Here is a 21,862-nt window from a genome sequence, read left to right as displayed (position 1 = left end):
TATTTCTTATTTTTTTTTTTTTATCTAAACCTAATGAATGCCTAGTGTGTCTGGCAGACAGTAGGTACTTCATAAATGTTCTTTAATTAATGATATTCTGCTCTGCAGTTAAGTGCAATTATTTTTTGAGTAAATTAATATTTCAGTATGAATAATGGCAGAGAATGCTATCTGAATGAATGGTGGTTAGGGATAGAGACAAGATAGCTCTCGCTCCTAGTGTACTTCAAACTAAAAAGGGTTGGGAAACACTGGGGTAGCTGCCATCAAGAGGCTCTGCTAACCTAATGCGCTCCTCCCGGACTTCAGTCTTAGTGAGGGGCTAGTCAGGGAGAGTTTAGATCCATACTGAATACAGTCTTCCTTTTCTTTTCAGAAGAGAAAAGCCATGACAAGCAGGCTGTCCCTCTTTTCTCAGTGACCTTAAAGGAATCTTTGGTGACAGCTAAACACTTGTCAACCCACACCCCAATCTCCTTCTTTTGCTCCATATATAACTCCAGCATTCTCTGATCTCCCCATCCCAGCCAAGGACAAAAGCTTTGCCAGCCATCAGACACGGTCATCTTTCTGAAGTCCTGGCTAGGAAACCGTGCTCTAAGCCTCCCAGGAAGCAATTAACTGATTTGAGGAGAAGATTCATCCCTAAGAAGCTGACAGGACCACAAAGAGCAAACCCAGAGCTTACCCTGAAAACAATAAGAAAAAAGAACTGAAAATGAATCCTGAATTTTCCCATCCTGGATTTTCTTGGTCCTCCAGGACACAGCACACACTTAAGGATTAATATTTGTCTATGTAGAAAAAAAAACCCCACCACAACTTCAAAGTTTAGCACTTCCCCTGACTTTGGGCAAACTTTAACCATTCCAGACAGATAAGAATTTATCTCCCAAGTGGCCTTGCAAGGAGGAAGTTCTCCTTCATTTCTAACCTAAAGCACTCCTACTAAAATTGAGATTTATTTTTACAGAAGACAATCAAGGCAGCAAATTACCATCCCATGTCATTATTTCTCAGGTTATTCATGCATACTAATGTTGGAGACCCACAGCTCTACCTCTAATCTTCAGAGGCTTCAAGACACTTTCATTTCTCCAATGTTAATAAGTCTAATTATTTTCCTTTTAATAGATTCCCTCTCCAGGATTTCCATTCTCTGTCTCTTCATATCTCTCTCTGGTGTCTTTCACTCTTAGATCCCTCTTTCCTCGTCAATCTTTTATTCCCTTTCCCGTACCTTCCCACCCTAAATCTCCTATTCTAAATGGACAGAAGCCTTGCTTTACCACCCCCTACTTTTCTGACCTGGTATTCTTCCCCGTAGGAATGTTAATTAGCATGTGGGATTTAATTAATTCAGCAGCTAATTAAAAATGGGAGAGGAAGGGTAGAGGATAGTGGGAGAGAGAGCCCGCCTCAGTGCAGAAGGCACCACAGATGGTTCTGGGTTGGCTGGCACCATGCCACCATCCTCCAACCCCATCCCCCCAACAGCACGCACTGCGAGGGGGGAGGGGCAAAAGTGAGGGGCATAGATTGGCAGAGCCTCTAGACAGACTTATTTAGTCCTGCCGCTGCTGTGTACTGAGGAGAGACAGAAAGAGGGAGCAAACGAGAGACAGAAGGGAGAAACACGGCTGGCGCACACTCAGGAAGAACGAAAGAAGCGGGTATGAGAACCGAATGACGCCTCTCTCCTTCAACACTGGAAGAAGAGGAGAGCTTTTTCATCCTCAAAGCAAGCCAGCATTTTGGGGTTCCCTAACTCCTGAGGACCACTGAAAACAAGATGGGAAAAGATAGCTACTGATCCTGTGGGAAAAGGAATAGCTTACTCTGAAAACCAGAGACTCACTCTGCAGCCATTCTTTCCACCCATACTGCTTCCTCAGCATGAGCAGGCGAGGAGGAAGACGGCCACTGAAATGAAAGATGCGGGGATGGCAGGAGTGGGCAGAGATGGGCGTCGGTGAGCAAGTGGACAAGAGGAGATTGGAAGGAAGAGGATGAAGGGTGTACGTAAGGGAAGGGAGCACTGGGAGAAGGTGAAGGAGAAGAAATAAATAATGGAGAGGGAAGAGAAGTCAGGGGGGGAGCCATGCTTTGTTTGCCAAGATGGATAAAGAGGGCTGGAGTGTCTGTGCAGAGGACTTCCCCCAAGGATCCCGCCCAGCCTAGGCCAGGCAGAGCGGGGAATGTCAGCACCGCAGGGAGAGGGGGTAGGAGCAGATCCTTCTGAGGGTCAACTAAAGTGCCGGACACAGGGAACTCAACCTGCAAGATCTTCCTAAATACTGGATATTCCTACCAAAACCAGGAATTTATCAAAAGCAATGGAGAAAGCCTTTCAAATGAACAGAAAAGGAGGCTAGAATGGCAGGAGGCTGCAGAATCCGCTTCCAGGAGCTCCGACAGGGAGATGGGTGAGGAATGGGATTTTTAGGAGGACCCAGCTGACTCTCAAAGGGTGTCTCTGAGGGAAATACATCAATAAGGGGATTGATTTAAGCCTTTGAAAGATGAGAAAGAGAGAAGACTGGGTTTCAGAAAGCACCCCTTTGGTGAGAGGCATCTAGGAAGCGTTGGAGCTGAAAGCCTTGGGAGGGAATAAAGGAGGGCAAGAAGAAACTGTCCGCCATTGGCAGATAGATTCCTGAAAGGAACGGAGAGGAGGGTGTGAAGCCAGAGGAAGCTTTTTGGTGTTAACTGCCATAGAGCTGAATGCAATGGCAGACAAGGGTCATTGTAGCTAAGAGACAGGGTTTTCCTGGCTAGGAATTTTGATTTGATCTCTTTACCACCTAGGGCCTCATGCAAGAGCTAGCAGTAAGTGAATCAAAACTGGGAGAGGAAGTAGAAACTCGGGGCTTTTTATTCTGCAGAGCTCGCCTGTGGGGCTACACCCAAGGCTGGCAGATGAGACAAAGCAGTTCGCAGAGTTAAGTTGCTACAGATTCAGTCAGAGTGGAAATAAATGAATGCTTTTGGAGTTTATTTTCTAGTGTAGGTTTTAATGAATAAAAACTATAAGAACGTTTATTCATAGAGCCACACTGATGGCTTTACACTAGAGAGAAATTCTGTAAGATTTAGGATTATCAGCACTAGTAGGAGGAGGAAATATGTGTTCCATATAGCAATTGTTAATTTTTGTGGTCCTAGGTCTGAAGAATTCATTGCAAATGAGCAGAGTCCAGAATTTTCAGCATCCACTACCATGTCCATGTGCTTATCCAGCCCATGATACTTTTGAGGGGAAAAAGGCTTAAAGGAAGTGGTTTATTAGTAGCATTACAAACTAAATCTGAAATAGAAAATAGAAGCCAGGGCTTTAGAAATTCTCCACCTTGGACTCGTCTCAGCAGGACTATGTGACATGGGAGGGGAATGCTGGCCCCTTTTCAGTGAGCCAGGTACCTTGCCCGCCCGCATCCCTCCCCTGCCTTTCCCACTGCCAATGCTCACCGTCAGCAGGCCTACAAGGTGGCTTAGACACAGAGCCTGGCCTGCTGCTGGCTGTAAGCTTCAGTGACCCTAGGGATGAAAAGGGAACACTGGTTTCCCAGGGGTAGCCAACAAAAAGTCTAGATGTCCAAGAGGATAAAGGTTCTAATGCCTGCTTTGCTAATGATGTATTTGTACAGTTTTAGATAAATCACTCCCCGCATAGGGCCTGAGAAGAAGAAAACAAAAATCAACCAATTTTAACTACAGCTCTACAGAATGTGGCAAAGAAAGAGTTAAAACTTTATAAGCTTCTTCTGGAGAAGAACACTAAAGCTGGAAAGCCCTACTGTTCACTGCAACAATTGTTTATTGTGCCTTTCTTTTAAGAGAGGCACCTTAGCAGGGACCATTGTCTTTATTACATGGGTCCATGACCCTAACCAGTGCCCCCTGAATAGGACAAGAGAGGTCTCTAAAAAGGGCAGTAGGAAAATCGGCTGAGGAAACAAAGAGACACAGGCCCACGTGCCTCCACAATATACACACCTTAGGAAGGCAGGAGCGGCAGACAAAAGAGGTTTCACAGGCATCGTAAAGGCCCAGATAATAAAATGAAGGGAAGGGTCTGGTGTTCTCGCCCATTTTTCACTGTGGCTCTTTCCAGGGCCCTGCTGGGCAGGCCAACTTCACCTCTCTTCACAATCCAGAAGTCAACCCTGACACATATGCTAGGGAGGTGGAAGCCAGTCCTTCTGAGGCTGCCACTTAAGCTAAGGAAAACACACCAGGGAATAAAGGAAAGAGGCCACACTGTCCGTCTTGCAACAATTCTAAAGCAAAGACTCAGCACTATGAACTCAGGAGTTACTAGGATGCTACTAATCCATAAAAATAATTCAATAAGAGAAAATTAGCCATCCTAGAAGTTGATAATTTTACAATCAACAACAAGGGAGGGGGGTGGGGAGTAGCAGCAGAGGGGTTGTGTTGGTCACACAATGAGCAGTCTCCAGATAAAATTAGGAAGCAAAGCGGGCCAAGAGGTGGGGTAATGCTCTGATGAGTTCGGGCTACATTCTGGAAAGACTGAACAATAAAGGGAGCGGTGGTTGAGTGGGATAACCATGTAAGCGTGGCTGAGATAAAGGACAGACGGAGTAACAGGGGAGGCAGGCTACAAGAGCCAACCAAGGCTCTGCAGCCAGAACTGGGCTCAAAGTGTCCAGAGAGCCAGGGTGCCCATCAAGCGTCACAACCGCCCCAGCAAGAACCTTCTGAGTACTCAAAAGATCAGTAACAGGACATTTCAAGAGAAACCACAGAACAGGTTTTAGAGCATGGTTTTCCTCCCGTCTTCAAAATATAGGACAATAAAAGCAGAACTATCCTTAGCAATCGAAACCAAAAGTTTTAGGATGAAGCCCTTGTTTTCTGAATTCTTGTGGCTCCCTACCTCCCGTTTTCCCAGCGTATGGAATGAAATGATCCAGGAGCTGAATAGATTTGGACAGCAAAGGATTCCTTTATTTCCCCATCTCCACTCATTTACCTCACAGAGCCTATCTTTCCCTAACCTAGCCCTCAACACTGACCCTGAGTTCCCCTCACCCTGTGAAGAGTCTAACACACTCTCACCTATAGCCCCTTTTCATTAGGAGTCATCTGTACAATGCCAAAGGTGGGAGAGCTAAAGAAAAAGAAAGGTAATAAGGGAGAGTATAGATTTTAGAGGGAGGTGTGAAATGGGAATCTTGCAGAGAGAAACAGAGACAGAAAGCAAAGGAGCTGGAGCGGGGGGGGAGGGGAAGAAGATGGCACTGCGGGAAAAAGAGCGCCACAAAATTAATTTGAGGAAGGGAATAGTAGAGGAGACGCTGGTGGAATAACAATCAGGCAGAAGAGGGCAGGGGATAGGGGGAGGGTGCCAGGGGGTGGGGAGGAACGGTGCTGGAGAGGAGGACCCTGCAGGAAGAGCGACAGCAGCACCACCTATGGGTGTGGTGAAGGGGTTACAAGCAGCAACAAAAGAGGCCCCCACCTGGGCACAAGGGTCTGGGGTGCAGGCGGGGAGGGAGAAGCCATGGCTTCTGCCCTTCAAACCTCTCAGTAACACAACATACAAGCTAGAAGAATAAATTATATATGGCTCTCCTGGGAGGAGAGGGACTTAACAAGGTAAGGGAGGGAGGACAGAAAATGCCTGGCTTTTTCCATTGCAAGAGGGTTTCCCCCTCAGAATTCAGGCAGTAGAAAGGAAAAGGGTTTGAAAAGGGAGCGATGCTAGGTTCAGAGAGGAATGTGTGCACCTGCTTCTTTCATTAGCTGAGAAAAGACTTCATCTTTATTTCCCAAGGATCTCCTTTCCCCGTTGGATGCTGGAGCACAGCTCCCTTCCTGGAGCAATGGATGCCCCTCATTCAGCCGCTTCCTCCCAGCACTGCCTTGCAACTCTCAACCATCATTAGAAACCCCCAGGGAGCCACCAAGCTCGGGGAAGGAAAGGGAAGGGTCCCCCCACCAGTCAAGCAGACTTGAGGGTGGGAGGGGTAGCGTGGAAAGAATGAAAGAATGAAAAAGCTCTGCAGAGGGAGGGGAGAGAGAAATGTGATCAGTGATATTTGTTGTGCTTCCAGGAAGGAAGGATCCTTCACATTTTTAATAATAAGAAATACATAAAGACAGATTTGCCAGCATTGCTCTGGCTCCTCGGAAAGTGTGGGGGAGGGGAACCAATGCAGCTGCAGCACAGACCAGTATCTCCTCCTCCCCTCCCCCCATCAGACAGGCTCCGTATTGCAGCAGTCTCCCCCTCCCCCTCTAACTGCAGTCCTCCCCACCACAGCCCACCCTTTCCAGGGTCCCTTCACACAGCTCTGCCTCTCCCTCCTCCACTTCCCTCCATCTCTCTATGCCCCCAACCTAAGACTATTCTTTTAGCACTGGTCCTCATTTAACAGTCCTACTCTAGCTCTCAGAAGCCCTTCTACCCACTTGGCACTCCCCCAATCCTGAGGCCCTGCTCTTTCCTGCCATGCCCTTCACCGCTGACAGCAATCTCCCCCCTCCAACACTCTCACAAGTAATCCAGCACATTTCAGTATTCTGGATTCCTACAAAAAGGATTGCTTTTCCCTCATTTTCATTGCAATGTGACCTCCTTTCCCACAACCTTAAATATAATGGCCATCAAATGTGCTTGTGTTCAGGGGGTGTCAGGGCCTCGGGACTAGGTGACTACTGCCACCTATTGACCCAAATTTGTTCAAGATAGACCTTTAATACACTTCTTACACGGTGACGCTCTGTTATTTCAAAAGCATCAATAGCTTAAACATGCAAAGGCATGGCTCTTGGGGTTTCTCTGAGACCCTCTGAACAATGAGATCAAAGAAATACAAAAGCAAGACTGGGCAGAGAGCCAGCGCAATGATGCCTTTCTCCATGCAGAGGCAGAAAAAGAGGCTCAGCCCAAGGAATGAAAAAGCAACTCTAAGTCTTCTCAAGGGTCTATAAGCAAAATAGTACAGGAGACAAACAGTTTTTCTCAAGGACTGTTAAAAAACCTTGTGCATCATTCTATGATATTATCAACAGAGCAGAAGGCAGGATTTCATTCATAAGCCTCTGTTAAGTTGACCAATCCTTGGATAACTCTAAACATGAATGTGAAGTTTACACATCTCACAGATCCCAGGGAGGATGCGGACACTCAGGACTGCTGCTGACTCTCACTCAATCTGTACCAATCAGAACTGGAGCCTGAGAAGATAAACTGAGCTCTGCAAAAGGGCAGGTCTACACACCAAGCTCTATGGATTGCACATTCCACCAACCCATAACAAGGAATGGTTTTTGAACTCTCCGTGGTGCTGAAAACGGACTTAAATCACGTCACCCTTTCCTTACAGACAAAAAGTATTTTTCTAGTGAGGTATCCATGAAGACTACATGAACTCCTGACAGACAAGCCTTCATAAAGTCATAACAAAAGCTTCAAAGGCAAAAACAGGTCTTGGTCAAACCCTCTTCCCCACCCCCTCAAGATATAAATACTAAAGCAGAGGTGCTCAATTACTAGTCCAGAACAAAGCCAACACTCTTTGCCATCACATGATAAAACTGAACAGATGCTCATGTGCATTAACGATGGACATTACTTAGTAAAGCATTAGGAATGAATCATCTGCTGTTAGTACTGAGGAAACCTGACATTTATGTGGTCTCAATGATCAGAGAACTGAATTTATGGGTAGGAATGAGAAGGAAAACAATGGCCATAAAGAAAACCTCAAATCCTAAGTCTTAGTTCCCTTGCTCTACTACATTAGTTTTCAAACTATATTCTGTGGAGTTCTAAAGAAACACGGGAGCTCCTCAGAAATCTTGGGAAAAGAGGGCCATGGCAACATGGAGCTCCAGGACCCCTCATCCTCACTTTACCGAAAGTAACCTCCCTCATGCCTGTTGTACACATGGAAAATCTATGTAAAACTTTGTGAACAATGTACGCTAAACATTGTTGGATGATACCGGAGCAAATATTCTCAGAAATTATTCAACTCTTTGTTGAAAACCTCTTTCAAATAATGCCTGTCATCTTATTAGGTGAGGGATAACAAGATGTTCCGAGTTAGAAGACTGGGTTAAATTAATGTAAGGTCCACGAAGACAGGGACTTTTGTCTCTTCAGTTCACTGCTATACCAGCAAGAGGCCAGAACAATGCCTGGAACTTGTGGTTTTCTTGAAAGTAAGGCCTGGAATGGAAATGAGCAGCAGAAAGGGGGAAGCTTGAGGTTATAAACTACCTACCAATATTACTTTTTAAAAAGGTAAAAAAACAAAAATTCTGAAGACTTTCATAAATCATTGGACACTTGAAGTACTCCATCCTCCAAGTTCCACAAGCACTGTTTCTCTAACTTATTAGCTTGGTAACCTTGGGCAAATAACTTAAATGTCTCCGTTTCCTCACTAGTAATATAGACATGACATATTTTGTAAGGATTAAGTGTAAAGCTCTTAGCTCAGGATGTAACACAAAGAAAGATATATTTTTAAATATATATATTTTATTAGATTTTTTACAGAGAGAAGAAAGGGAGAGTTAGAAACATCGATGAGAGAGAAACATCAATCAGCTGCCTCCTGCACACCCCCTACTGGGGATGTGCCCGAAACCAAGGTACATGACCTTGACTGGAATCGAACCTGGGACCCTTGAGTCCCCAGGCTGACGCTCTATCCATTGAGTCAAACCAGTTAGAGCAATAAAGATCTTTAAAAAGAAAAAAAAGAAAAAAAAAAAAGAGAGAAAGCACCTCCTTTCCCTTGGCAGTTCCCATAATTCAAAAATTTTAATAAAAAATGCAATAGTCCTAAAGCATTTTTTAACTGAACCTCTTGTCAAGTTAGTTCAACCAGAAAGGAAAAAGAATCTCTAAATCTGTTCTGTGCCTCTTTGCTTAGATTTACTTGAAGAAATAGAAGTATGAGGGCCCTGGTTATGTCAGGTTTTCTCAGATCTTCCAGGGACTAAAAGTTAGAGGCCCCAGAAGTAAAAGCATCTTGGTGTCATTCATGAGAAACAGCTCTAGGCTCCCTGGTTGGGAGGGAACCTCAGAGATTGTCTAACACATTCTTTAAAAAAAAAAAAATTTTATTGATTTTTTTACAGAGTGGAAGAGAGAGGGATAGAGTTAGAAACATCAATGAGAGAGAAATATTGATCAGCTGCCTCTCGCACACCCCCTACTGGGGATGTACCCGCAACCAAGGTACATGCCCTTGACCGGAATCGAACCCGGGACCCTTCAGTCCACAGGCCAACGCTCTATCCACTGAACCAAACCGGTCAAGGCCTAACACATTCTTCAGCTGAAGAAAATTAAAGACCAGAGATGTTAAGTGATTCACCTAAAATCAGAGTCAACAGAAAACATTATGAGGCTGTCTCCTAACTACTTTCTTCCAGGGTGCTGCTGACTAAAAACAGGCCCCCACCCCAATCAAACCAGTAGAGATCCCAATTCATAGGAATCAATGACCCAAATTATATCCTTCTTCATGACACTGCCCAGAAATGCCAGACTTGAAAATTAGATGTTCATGAGATCCCATGCCCTTAAACTACAATGAATTAACTCTACAGACTCCTCAACTTCTCTCTTTCCATTCCTCTTTTCACTTTATTATCCAAGGCCTGAGGGATCTCTTACTAACAGGTCATTCCCTGAAAAGAATGTAAGATCTCAAATATGTAATTCCCATCCATCATCTGACTTGGCAGATAATTCTGTGAGATTTTCATTTCTTTAGTCTTTAAGCTAGAAACTTTCTTTCTGCCTGCTTGCTGGCATTCTTTTGCAAGCTCTTTGTGAAAGGGCTGGCCTTTACTGACTAGTAAACTAAGGCCTTAGTTGAAAGAGGGTCAAAGAGGCTGAAAAACACAAAGCCATACAGATTCATCATACCCTAGTCTTCTCATTTACTGTTCTCTCAAGATAAACCCAATAACTGAGCTAAGATCAGCCCCGTGTTCATGCTATTTTAGAAAGAAAAGAAATACATCCAGAGAAATGGAGACAAGAATAACTGACTGATGGGGAAAAGTTCTATCTTACTTTTGATTAGTCAAGCATCAAAAGGTTTTCTTAACCTCTGATGCCACCTGGTGGCCAGAAATATACAGTTAAAAAACTTAAAATTAATGTAGTACAGGAACTTGGGACATCATGAGTTGAAAAGTTGACTATGATACGCTAATCTCTCAATTTTTCAAAATTCTTAACCCTCACTGGAGGATATTTTTTCCACTGCCTTTTTTTTTTTTTAAAGATATTTTTCTACTGAACTTTCAGAGAATGGGAGAGGGAAAGAAACATCGATATGAGAGAAACAAATCAAACAAATCGATTGTTTGCCTCCTGTAGGGCCCAGGCTGGGGAGAAGCCTGTAACCAAGGTGTGTGCTCTAGACCAGAATTGATCCTGGGACCCTTTGGTCCGCAGGCTGATACTCTATCCACTGAGCCAAACCAGCTAGGGCTCCATTGCTTTTTAAAGAAAGTAAAAGGAAGGAAGGAAGGGAGGGAGGGAGGAAGAGAGAAAAATAGTATGTAAGAGAGATACATCAATTGGTTGCCTCCCGCACAAGCCCCAACAGGGGCCAAGGATCGAACCTGCAACCCAGGTACTTGACTGAATCAAACCCAAGACTCTGTGGTGCATGGGCCAACATTCTAAGCACTGAGCAACACTGGCCAGAGCTCATTTATTTATTTTGTTAAATAACCAATTTCCAGTTACTATTATAAAACAAAAAACACCTATACAGCCGAAACCGGTTTGGCTCAGTGGTAGAGCGTCGGTCTGCGGACTGAAAGGTCCCAGGTTCGATTCCGGTCAGGGGCATGTACTTTGGTTGCGGGCACATCCCCAGTAGGGGGTGTGCAAGAGCAGCTGGTCGATGTTTCTCTCTCATCGACGTTTCTAGCTCTCTATCTCTCTCCCTTCCTCTCTGTAAAAAATCAATAAAATATATTAAAAAACAAACAAACAAACAAACAAAAAACACCTATACAGAGCCAAACTTCTCCCACTCCCCCCAAAACCTCATCTTTCCCTTTTATTGCCTTCTCACCTAAAATACCCACGCCCAGCAAATGAGTCATACATGTGCAATAGGGGCTTCAATTCATAAGTAAAATCAGTTTTATTAATAGATTTCCACATGTCCAGAGCAAACAATACATTCTGAGGAAAAAAACCTACATACAGTGCGATTGGAAGTATCCCAGGATGACAAAAAATATATATAAATATATACACCCACAATCACCGCCGCCTCCGAAAACCTGAAAGGAAGGGAAATCAAGAATGAGGAAAAGGACAGTTGGAAACGCTGAAGGAACAGCACAAAAAGACATCTAAAGAGAAGGCCACTAGACACTACTCTATATCCTCCCAGGACAAAAGACTACAGGTAGGAAGAAACTGAAGTGGGATAATGGTTTCTTCAAGTGACATTTTAATGGTTTTATTTACGGAAGTCTGAAAAGGTGTGGGAGTTTAGAGAAACAATCCAGAAACTCTTCTGTGAATTATGCTAATTTTCAGCTTGGAAAGAAGAAAAATAAAATCCCACCTCTAAAGAGATTAATGCCCAGCATGGAAGAGATATCATAGGGCTTAGTAAGACCTAGGATGGCAAATTCAAAGCTGGCATCCCAATTCATACTCTCCTCCCTGCACTTGATCACCTACCTCCCAGCTATTTACTGACCTTTTTTCTTCCGACCTTTCTTGGGTATCTTCTTCCGCTTCTTAATAGGATTCTGATCCTGAAGACAAATGGAGAAATAAAGGAATGGCAGTGAGAGTACAAGTGTTGGTCTCTCTTCCCCAGTTACCCATAGCAACAAGCCCCACATACATTTGGCTGAAAGCATGAAGGCCACCTCCCACCATGTATTACAACCTCACCTCATCAAGATGAGGGGTTCCTCCTGTCAAGGCACTGATGTCACTGAAGTGCGTGAGAGAATGAAGTTGTGAGCTCATGACATTTGCACGTTTCCGTCGTCCTTTCTCTCGCTTACTGACACTTAAACGCACCATCATGCTCTCCTCATAGTTAATCCTGTCAGAGAAACAAAGACAATGTTTTTAACATGCTCAGTCCACAAGACACAAGCTTCAGCCCAGAACCTGGGCTCAGACATTTACTCACCCCTTATTATGACAGTTCTCCACAGATTTCATAGCAGGGCAATATAGTAATTAGTAAGGACATACCAAATGCTCAACACTGAACTTTCTCAAGGAAACTTTGTGCTACAATTTCCCTCCTCCCTACTGATAAACTCACAGCTCAGCCAATGGGATATTTAAACTATTATTATATCAGAAAACTCTTATGTTTCAGATCTATTGACAGGATTGGCTACATGGGCCCCTTCACTCAAACCTATCAACTGGGCAAAGTCAATGAGTCCGTATTTAAGTGACAATCACTTTTCTACTCTTGATGCCATTACAAAAACCTGCTTTAAAGTGAGAGCTGATAGTGAAATCCAGAATGCTAAAGCCCTACTAGGTGGAACTGCATATATTCTCCTTCATACAGCATTTGCTCAGTTGGGAAAGGGGGGATATCTTTTTCCTAGTTCTTAGTCTGTACTTCAAACCCCTATGTCCTCCCAAATTTTCCACTCCATTTTCTACATAATGTGGGTTCGCTTGGCACTAGACTTAACCATATTCAGCCAAAGCACAAGGACAAGTCTCTACAGCGCAGGAAACAATGTCTAATGACAAGGAGTCAGACCTGTGCTGATCCTCCTGACTCTGGCGAGTGACATGAGGATGCCGGGCATCACGGATCTCCTCTGGAGCATCTGAGTACTGCTCCTTAAGTTCACGAATGACAGAGCTACTCAATGCTCGCTTCTTGGCTCGTTCTAGACGCTTCTTTTCCCGCTCAGCCTCTGTTTCATCTGTGATAAAAATTAGCAAAGGTTATCCCAGAACAGAGAAAAGAAGAGAAACACAATTCACACCGAGGAGCTGCTAGCCACGGTTCATACCATAATGTACTGGCACCAAGCGTGGTGGAACATATTTCTTAACTGCTCCATTTGCAGATTTCTTCCCTGAAGCCCCAGCCTGTCCTTCCTCTGCTTCATCTTCCTCATCCTCAGAACTCAACTATAAAAAGATTAGAATGTCCACAAACTTAGAAAGTGTTAGACAGGTGATAAGAAAAACCAAAGCTGGGGTACCCTGGGGAGATGGGAAAATAAAAGGCAGAGGGGGAATCTCATACTCAACATTCTAAGGCACAAGCTGGGAATCAAGAGTAATAAGAGAATCCCAGGAGATCCAGTTTACCATAAGGCTCATTCAGAAAAATCAGGATAACGCAACCCTTACCTTGCTCATCATATTGCTGGGATGAGGCTTAAAACGGAGGGGGTCATTCTCACCTGAAACAAAAAACCCCCAAGAGATTTTATAAGATTTTGGACTTTATGATGGAATCCACATAACCTTGCAGCTTCTCCCACTTACTGAGGCTGCCTGTCACTGCAGTCTTGACCAGTTTGTCAATTTGATACTTCAGTTTTTGGTCCAAGGGACGAAGTTTTTCCAAAACCTGTAACATGGTTAGAAAGGATCACATTCCCTTCCCAAAGCACGCACCAGAGTCCCTATATTAAATTGCCAGGTAAAGCACTTAATTAGCATATGCACAAAGTTAGAACCAAAGAAGAGAAAAATACTATCTTTCATTTGGTTTTCTCACTTAAATATGAGAACATTTACTTAAATGAGAGCTATTGTGTGACCGTCCTGGAGTTTAGGATTTGGAAACCTAGGACTCTAAGATGCCAAATACTTTATACCGTGCGAATCTCCACCAGTCTCAGAACTGCAGCATGTCCCTGAAGAGACCCTCCTGAGGCTTTGTCCAGGATGAGATGGCTCAAATCCATAAGGTACATGAGCAGCAACTGGTCCTTCACTTCCAAGAGGCTGAGACCCTGAGTTAAACAAAACAATAAGAGATGCACACTCTGTTTTAGCCAGAGAATCAGGAGGAGAGCCTAGGACAAACAGGACAGTCTTTTCCCAATCAATTCATGTAAGATATCTGGAGTAATCTAAAGGGGGGTGGCTGTACCTGAAATGGCCACAGAGAAAATTATGCTAGCAAGAGAGAAGCTAAGCTCAGAGCCTTTTTAAAACACAGTAAGAGCAAGAAAATCAATCAAATATCCCCAAAATAATTACAGCGGGATTTCTCAACCTCAGAACTATTAACATTTAGAGACAGATCATTTGTGGACCGCTGTCTAGGCGCTGGAGAATGCTCAGCAACATCACTGGCCTCTACTCACTGATAACCCCTCAAGTTGTGACAATAAAAAATGCCTCCAGCCCAGCCAGTGTTGCTCAGTGGTTAAGCATTGACTAATGAATTAGGAGGTCATGGTTCCATTCCTGGTGAGGGCACATACCCAGGTTTCCGGTTCAACCCCCAATGGGGGTGTGCAGGAAACAGCCAATCAATGATTCTCTCTCATAATTAAAGTTTCTATCTCTTTCTACCCCCTTCCTCTCTGAATAAAAACACATTAAAAAAAAATGCCTCCATAATGCTGAATTTTAAACTAATTTAATAAAAAACAATTACTGATTTTATCTCCATGCAATGGAATTATACAATATAGGTAAAAACAATGATCTATACATACCGACAAAATTCGTCATACTTAGTTTCATATCACACTTTCCACACTCTGAAGAAAATGTGTGTAATATGGTTCCAACTAAAATGGGGGGAGTAGCAGAAACTGGTTTGGCTTAGTGCAGTGTTTTTCAACCTTTTTTGGGCAAAGGCACACTTGTTTCATGAAAAAAATCACGAGGCACATCACCATTAGAAAATGTTAAAAAATTTAACTCTGTGCCTATATTGACTATATATAAAGTAATTCTCTTGAATAGGAATCAAATAAACACAAAGAAAGTATTTTATAATTACTTTATTATGAAATATTAAGTAAACAAAATAGTGAAAAATTATAAAATTCTTGTCTTGTCTGCACCTACGGCACACCAGGCAACATCTCGCGGCACAGAACAGCGGTTGAAAAACGCTGGCTTAGTGGATAGAGTGTCGGCCTCCAGACCGAAAGGTCCCGGGTTCGATTCCGGTCAAGGGCATGTACCTTGGTTGCGGGCACATCCCCAGTAGGGGGTGTGCAAGAGGCAGCTGATCGATGATTCTCTCTCATCGAGGTTTCTAGCTTTCTATCCCTCTCTCATCCTCTCTGTAAAAACTCAATAAAATATATTTAAAAAAAAAAAATGGGGGGAGTATGATGCACACATTTTATATGTATAAAAAGATGTCTGGAAAATAACACATAATTAACAACAACTATCCCTGGAGAGCAAAATGAGAAAAAAGAAGAAATGGAGTGCTGTGAAACTGTTTTTTCATTAAGCAGGTATTGCTTTTGTAATAAAAGAAATTTCCAAAAAAATGTACCCTATGCCAAAACCGGTTTGGCTCAGTGGTAGAGTGTCGGTCTGCGGACTAAAGGGTCCCGGGTTCAATTCTGGTCAGGGGCATGTACCTTGGTTGTGGGCACATCCCCGGTAGGGGGTGTGCAAGAGGCAGCTGGTCGATGTTTCTCTCTCGACGTTTCTAGCTCTCTATCTCTCTCCCTTCCTCTCTGTGAAAAATCAATAAAATATATTAAAAAAAAATGTACTCTAGTGTTTATCATAGAACAGTAATTATATATCATCTTTTGTATTTCTGTGGGGGTCTTGTTATTTCGCCTCTTTAATTTCTGATTTTATTTGGTTCCCCTCTCTTTGCTTCTTGGTGAGTCTGGCTACAGGTTCATCAATTTGTTAACCTTTCAAAGAACCAGCTCTTGGTTTCATTGTTCTTTTATATGTATGTGTGTGTGTGTGTGTATATATAAAATTATTATTATTATTTTGGTCTCTATTTCATTTATTTCTGCTCTGACCTTTATTTTTTAAAAACATATTTTTATTGGTTTCAGAGAGGAAGGGAGAGGGAGAGATAGAAACATCAGTGATAATAATTGATGGGCTGCCTCCTACATGCCCCCTACTGGGGATTGCAACCTGGGCAGGTGCCCTTGACTGGAATTGAACCTGGGACCCCTCAGTCGCAGGCCAACTCTCTATCCACTGAGCCAAACCAGATAAGGGCTCTGATCTTTATTATCTCCTTCCTTCTCCTTCCTGGGCTTTCCTTGTTAGTCTCTTTCTAATTCTTGAAGTTGTAGAGTTAGATAATTTATAAATAGTTTTTCTTGTTTTTTGAGGTAGGCTCTGTGTCCAATAGGCTTTGGATTGTTGTGTTTTCATTTTCATTTGTTCTAGGAAGACCTATACCAAACAGGTTAAATACTCTGCCTAAGATTACACAGAAATAGGAATAGAACTGGGATTCAAACTCAGTTTGGTCTAACAAGATAAGCTCTTAAGACCAGCATTAGTGTAGTACAGGAGAATAAGCAAAGGATTTAAAGGCAGACAAATTGAGTTTAACTTGTGAATTAGGTATTCAGTAATTTAATATTGAGTAAGTCACTTAACCTTCTAACATCAGTCTCCTCATCTGTAATATGAACACTATTTCCTTCCTGTGTCAAAGAGCAATTATGAGGTGCAAATAAGATAACATGAAAACACTTTGTAACCTATAAAACACCTAGTAAAAGTCTTTGGTGACAAACTAGTAAATATCTGCTCAATGAATAAATAAACATATAGTGATCTGATACATGCCGGCAGCCCATTTCAAAAAGGCATTGAATTGAAGCAAAGCATGGTACCCAGAATAAAGACAGCCAAGAGTTTGAGAAGTAGGCTCTACTGACATGCGTAGACACTGCCAAGTGCAAACTGAGTTACAAGCACAAGAGAAACACAAAAAAGAAAGAAAAGGCAAAGATTAAAAAAAATAATAATCAGCAAGTATAACAATAGACAAGAACAAAATTTAATGATGAGAAAGAAAGACAAAAAGACTATATTAAAAATGCTCTTATGCTCAGCTGGTGTGTCAGGGGTTGAGCCTTGACAGGTGAATCAGGAGATCATGGTTTGATTCCTGCTCAGGGAATATGCCCAGGTTGTGGGCTCGGTCCCCAATAGGGGGCATGCAGGAGGCAGCAAATCAATGATTCTCATCATTGATGTTTCTCTTTCTCCCTCTCCCTTTCTCTCTGAAATCAATAAAAAAATTAAATTAAATTAAATTAAAATGCTGTTAGCTATCTTTCTAAAGAACAAAACTGCTTTCCAAAGAATAAATCCCATGATTAAAAATCCTTCAATGCTTCTTATTATCCTACTGCAATAATTTTCATACTTTTGTTAACTTGTGGTATGTTTTGCTTAAATAAATATCTCAGCAAAAAAGTTCAATATATAAAACAGATGACACCAGATTTTCCAGTTCAAGTAAGTAGAAGAATCGAGAACTCTCTGTTTATACTGGCCATTCTCAATGATTTCTGAGAAGGTTCTATAAGACATTAACTTATAAACCACCATCTTTTAATTTTAAGATGCACATTGTTTTCATATTTTGACATCTCTGAAGCCAAGATGCATCTTTTAATAAACAGTACTTTAATATATGTCACAGATTAACAGGTAACATTTTTTCTTGACAAGACTTCTCACAATCACTACTGTTCCAGTCAGTCTTTTTTTCTACCCCTACCACACACACACACAAACACACACACACACTAAAGGACTTAGCTCCTTTCCTAGAATATCACTGTGCTTTCAGGACTTCTTTCTGTATTTCTGACTCCTACCGTGTTTTCCTGAAAATAAAACATCCTCCGAAAATAAGACCTACTTACAGGTTTCCTTCTGAGTGAAATATAAGGCATCCCCCTGAAAATAAGGCCCGCTTAGGCTCTGTCTCAGAATGAAAATTAATTTACTGTAAACTGGTCGCTAGGGCCGCCCCGATTGGCGTCTAGCAACCAGTGACGTTATGTGGAGTCCTGATGTCACTGTTATGTGGAGGCGGAGCAGAGGTCGGAGTGAGCGGTAAGCGTGGGGCGGGAGAGAGGAGGAGACTTTCGCAGATGCATGTAGAAGAACCGGAGGATTAGAGCTGACGGGATGCGGTGAAGGTGGTGAGTACTGGTCTGTCTCTGGTGACACTACCTGATGCTTGGGGCTGCCCTCATGATGACTGAAGGTTCTCAGTCAGTGGCAGACCCTGCTCGTGCCCAGATCCAGGCCTCAGCAAGCCCAGTGACAGTCCCCAGGCAGGCCGCAGGGGGTAAATGTCTGATAAAGGGGTAGGGGGGATGTCTGGTGAAGGTGTTCAGTGGTACAGGGGTGGGGGGAGGGGAATCACTTAAAATGTCACAGGAGGATCAGAGGGGGCAATCAAAATGACACAGGAGGATCAAAAGGGGTTACTAAAATGGTAATCCGCCCTCTGATTCTCCTGTGCCATTTTGGTTCCCTCCTCTGATCCCCTGTGCCATTTTAAGTGATCCCCCTCCCCCCACCTTGATACCCCAATTCCTTTTTCTTACCCCTAGAAATGAGCGCAAAAAGAAAAAGCTACTCCGTGGAGTACAAGAAAGGAATCATGGAAGAGACTCTTGGGGCCAAAATCTGCTTTATGCAAAGAGAAGATGTTGAGTATCTGATTGGTCCGAAAATGGCGAGCAGAGTATGGTAACTTCATTGAACAAGTGGACAAGGGAAATGCTAAAAAGCACAAGTGTGGATCAGGTCAGCAACCATTATTTTCCGAGCTGGAAGACCTGATCTGTGAATGGGTTGTTGACAGGAGAGCAAAGGCTTTGGTTGTGAATAGGGCTCAGATTCAAGAATTTGCCCTTGCAATGGCACCACAGTTTGACATAGCCCCCGAAGACTTCAAAGCATCACAACACTGGCTGGATAATTTCCTTCAGCGAGTGAACTGTCTTTAAGATCTACAACATTGTTTAGGTTGGAAGATACTCAAGTTATTAAGCGAGCACTTGCATTCAAGTCCTTTATTGATGATGCTGACTTCTCTAAATACAATCTTTCCAACATGATTGCTATGGATGAAACTGCAGTGTTTATGGGCCAATCATCTCAAACAACAATTGAACAGTGGGGTGCCTCCTTAGTGTCCATTCCCTCCACTGCTTACGAAAGTGCACGTGTTTCCTGTATTTTGGCAATTCATCTGGATGGCACTAAAATCCCACCTTTAATCATTTCTAAGGGCAAGAAGGTAAAGATTGAATGTGTTTGGGGCGTTTTTATTCTTGAAACTGAAAAAGCCTGGGCCACACAAGCAGTTATAAGGAAGTGGGTCGATTTAATGCAGCCGCTTGTTATGCGAGGGAGCCAAAGAGGTCTGCTAGTCTGGGATGCAGCCAGCACTCACCGCGCTAAAGATATGAAGACGTTTCTTCACGAAAGAAAAATAGATCAGATAGTGATTCCCGCAGGGATGACGGCCTATCTCCAGACTCTTGATATTGCAATAAACAAGCCATTCAAAGACAATGCGCAAATTAATGACTACATTGAAAATAGAATGGAGAGAAATCAGTGTGGAAACTTTGTGAAACCTAAACTACAAGAAGTTGTGACTTGGGTGAAGAATTCATGGGAGAAAATCACTGCCATTTGCATTGCAAATGCACTGCGAGCAGGCTACCTTGACAAGAAGTACTCATTTAAAGACAGTGCTATTGCTAAACATGAGAGATTTGGTCCACTGATTCTGAAAGAAATGGAGTCACAAGAAATTCACCAGGAAATTCAGGAATTGGATTGTTATGATGATGTTCCAGAAGATGATGACATGATTGTCACTGAATAAATGAGTAAATTCTTGATACTGTAGGATTCACAGTTTGTCTGGTTTGTGTTGACAACTACCGTATTACCATATTGTATACAGGTAATAAATTTCCTTTATTTTCATTTAACAATAAATGTGTACTGTATTCTTCTTCATGGAAAAATAAAACATCCCCTGAAAACAAGACCTAGCGCATCTTTGGGAGCAAAAATTAATATAAGACACTGTCTTATTTTTGGGGAAACAGGGTATTTATTCCTCACAATCCTGTTACCTTCTGTGATAAGCCTTCCCTGACTTCCTCTGCTTCCTCTTCCTCCTCGGCTTGCACAGAACTCATCATGACTCTTGCAACATGGCTGCTACTGCTTATACCTATTACTTTGATCTGTCTTACTCGCTAGACTTCAGCACAGAAACTGGGTTTTATTCATCTTTAAAGGTCCAGCACTTAGTATACAAGACATTCAATAAACCTATCGTGAAAGAACATCAACTCAGGGGATGCTTACTCTTCAAGTATGTCTTACCTTCTCTGTAGGATAGGCTCCATCTTGAACTTTTTTTGTCAGAGCTTGAATTTGTGCAGTTACAGCCATTACCTGAAATTAGTTCAAATAAAACAGCTGACTAGAATACATCAAGTGATCTCTGTAAGCTGTAAAGGACAAAAGCTAACAATGCCACTTAAAGGTTATTTTAAACACTGTTCACCATACAGTATTTTCTTTTCAGTTCTGTAAAAGAATAAAGAGGGATGGTTTCTGATACAGTACTTCTTCAAAAGGTAGAAAAAACTTTTTACCTTTTCTTAAAGCTAAAAAAATCACCTTACCAAAGCATGGGGAAGCCATGGGGACTATACCTTTATCTGTATCGGCTGAACTTACAATGCAAAGAACTACATAAATGTGTATTAGCTGGGCATCCAAAAGGCAAATCGCATCACCTTTCCCAGCATCAGTTTCCTTAACTATAAGAATAAAGGAAACGGACTCCGATAATTTTTTCTTAAGTTTTCTGTATTCCTTTGGATGCAGAAGTCAATTACTTTTCATTGTGGCCTGAAAAGGGCTTCATCAAATCATTTTGCTTCTATGGCATTTGATAGCATTCAAATATATCCTCCCAAATCAACAAAGTTTGGAGGTGAAGTGCACGAAGTCAAAGTCAATCGCTGATTAATCTATTCCAAAAGGGTGATGTTACTCACCTGCTCCTGGAGGTTTTTCAAAAGTGCCACCGCTCTCGGCAGGTCTGCCTCCAGCACCTCCTATAGAAGGGAGAATAAAGAAAAGCCATTCTTCCCTCAGGATTATGAGATGGTAAAGCCCCCAATTTCCTTCGGACACCCCAGACTTCCGACCTTCCCACTCCTGTTCACAACCTGCCTGCTAGCGGGCCAGCCCCTCAAAGGTTACCGCTGAGGAGCGGTAATTCCAGCCCCGTTTCCCCACGCTATGCTAGGGAGGTTGCCTCCCTGAAGCTACTTTCATCACCACCCTTCCCTCGCGCCAATAATTTGCCTGTGTCACTTAGGGTAAAGGAAGCATCCACGTTAGCAACCAACCGGAGAAAGACAATGAGAACACACCGTAGGCACGGGCGCCACCATTGTCACAAAGCCCGCCCCTCCCGGAGTCGTACTTCCGGGTTGATAGACTGATGGACAACCACCGCTTGCCAATCTAAGCCAATAGGAAGAGGGATTCTCTCACTTCCGCCTCGAACGGGATGTACTAGACGAGGGACTGGGGCCAGCCAATGGGATAGAAGAACTGGTTAAATCCGTCAGACTTGGGGCGGGAGCTAATGACGCAAAGATGTTTTCGGATAGAAACATGTGATTAGTACGTAACTTGAGTAGAATGATCGAAGCTAAACCAATAAAAGCTGGGCAAATGATTGATTGGCAGTTACAGAGGCCCAATGGAAAAAAGGAGCTAGCAGAGCTAACTGAGAGCGTATTGGCTCCAGAATGCCGCAGTACCGAGTCTTTTCTGGATGCTTCC

General features: G+C 42.9%; 1 protein-coding gene across 3 annotated transcripts; it reads right to left on the bottom strand.

Annotated features, from left to right (window-relative positions):
• Positions 1–11,149: 11,149 nt before the first annotated feature.
• NGDN (neuroguidin) lies at positions 11,150–21,659 on the bottom strand. 3 transcript variants are annotated; one of them, XM_084863170.1, is made up of 11 exons: positions 21,445–21,659; positions 21,064–21,123; positions 20,381–20,452; positions 13,855–13,992; positions 13,520–13,604; positions 13,382–13,434; positions 13,036–13,156; positions 12,777–12,945; positions 11,933–12,089; positions 11,733–11,790; positions 11,150–11,304 (listed from the first exon to the last, which is right to left on the bottom strand). In XM_084863170.1, exons 1-11 carry the CDS (start codon positions 21,463–21,465, stop codon positions 11,285–11,287), a joined length of 954 nt encoding a protein of 317 aa, XP_084719296.1. In that variant the 5' UTR covers positions 21,466–21,659; the 3' UTR covers positions 11,150–11,284. The 3 variants fall into 3 exon arrangements, with proteins under 3 accessions (XP_084719296.1, XP_084719297.1, XP_084719295.1); XM_084863171.1 differs by having other exon boundaries at positions 21,377–21,485; XM_084863169.1 differs by having other exon boundaries at positions 21,421–21,484.
• Between the last annotated feature and the right edge of the window lie 203 nt (positions 21,660–21,862).

The sequence above is a fragment of the Pipistrellus hanaki genome, assembly GCF_964339955.1.
Source record: "Pipistrellus hanaki genome assembly, chromosome: 1".
NCBI lineage: Eukaryota > Metazoa > Chordata > Mammalia > Chiroptera > Vespertilionidae > Pipistrellus > Pipistrellus hanaki.
The sequence above is the reverse complement of the archived record's forward strand: the minus strand, read 5'-3'. Positions and strand labels throughout refer to the sequence as shown.

Excerpts from the sequence above, each read along its gene's own strand:
- NGDN (XM_084863169.1), bottom strand. The coding sequence starts at position 21,465 with ATGGTGGCGCCCGTGCCTACGGTGTGTTCTCATTGTCTTTCTCCG. Across the intron at positions 13,435-13,519 it reads TGCAGTGACAGGCAGCCTCA|GTGAGAATGACCCCCTCCGT; the intron begins GTAAGTGGGAGA and ends TTTTTGTTTCAG. Across the intron at positions 11,305-11,732 it reads GAAAGGTCGGAAGAAAAAAG|GTTTTCGGAGGCGGCGGTGA; the intron begins GTCAGTAAATAG and ends CCTTCCTTTCAG.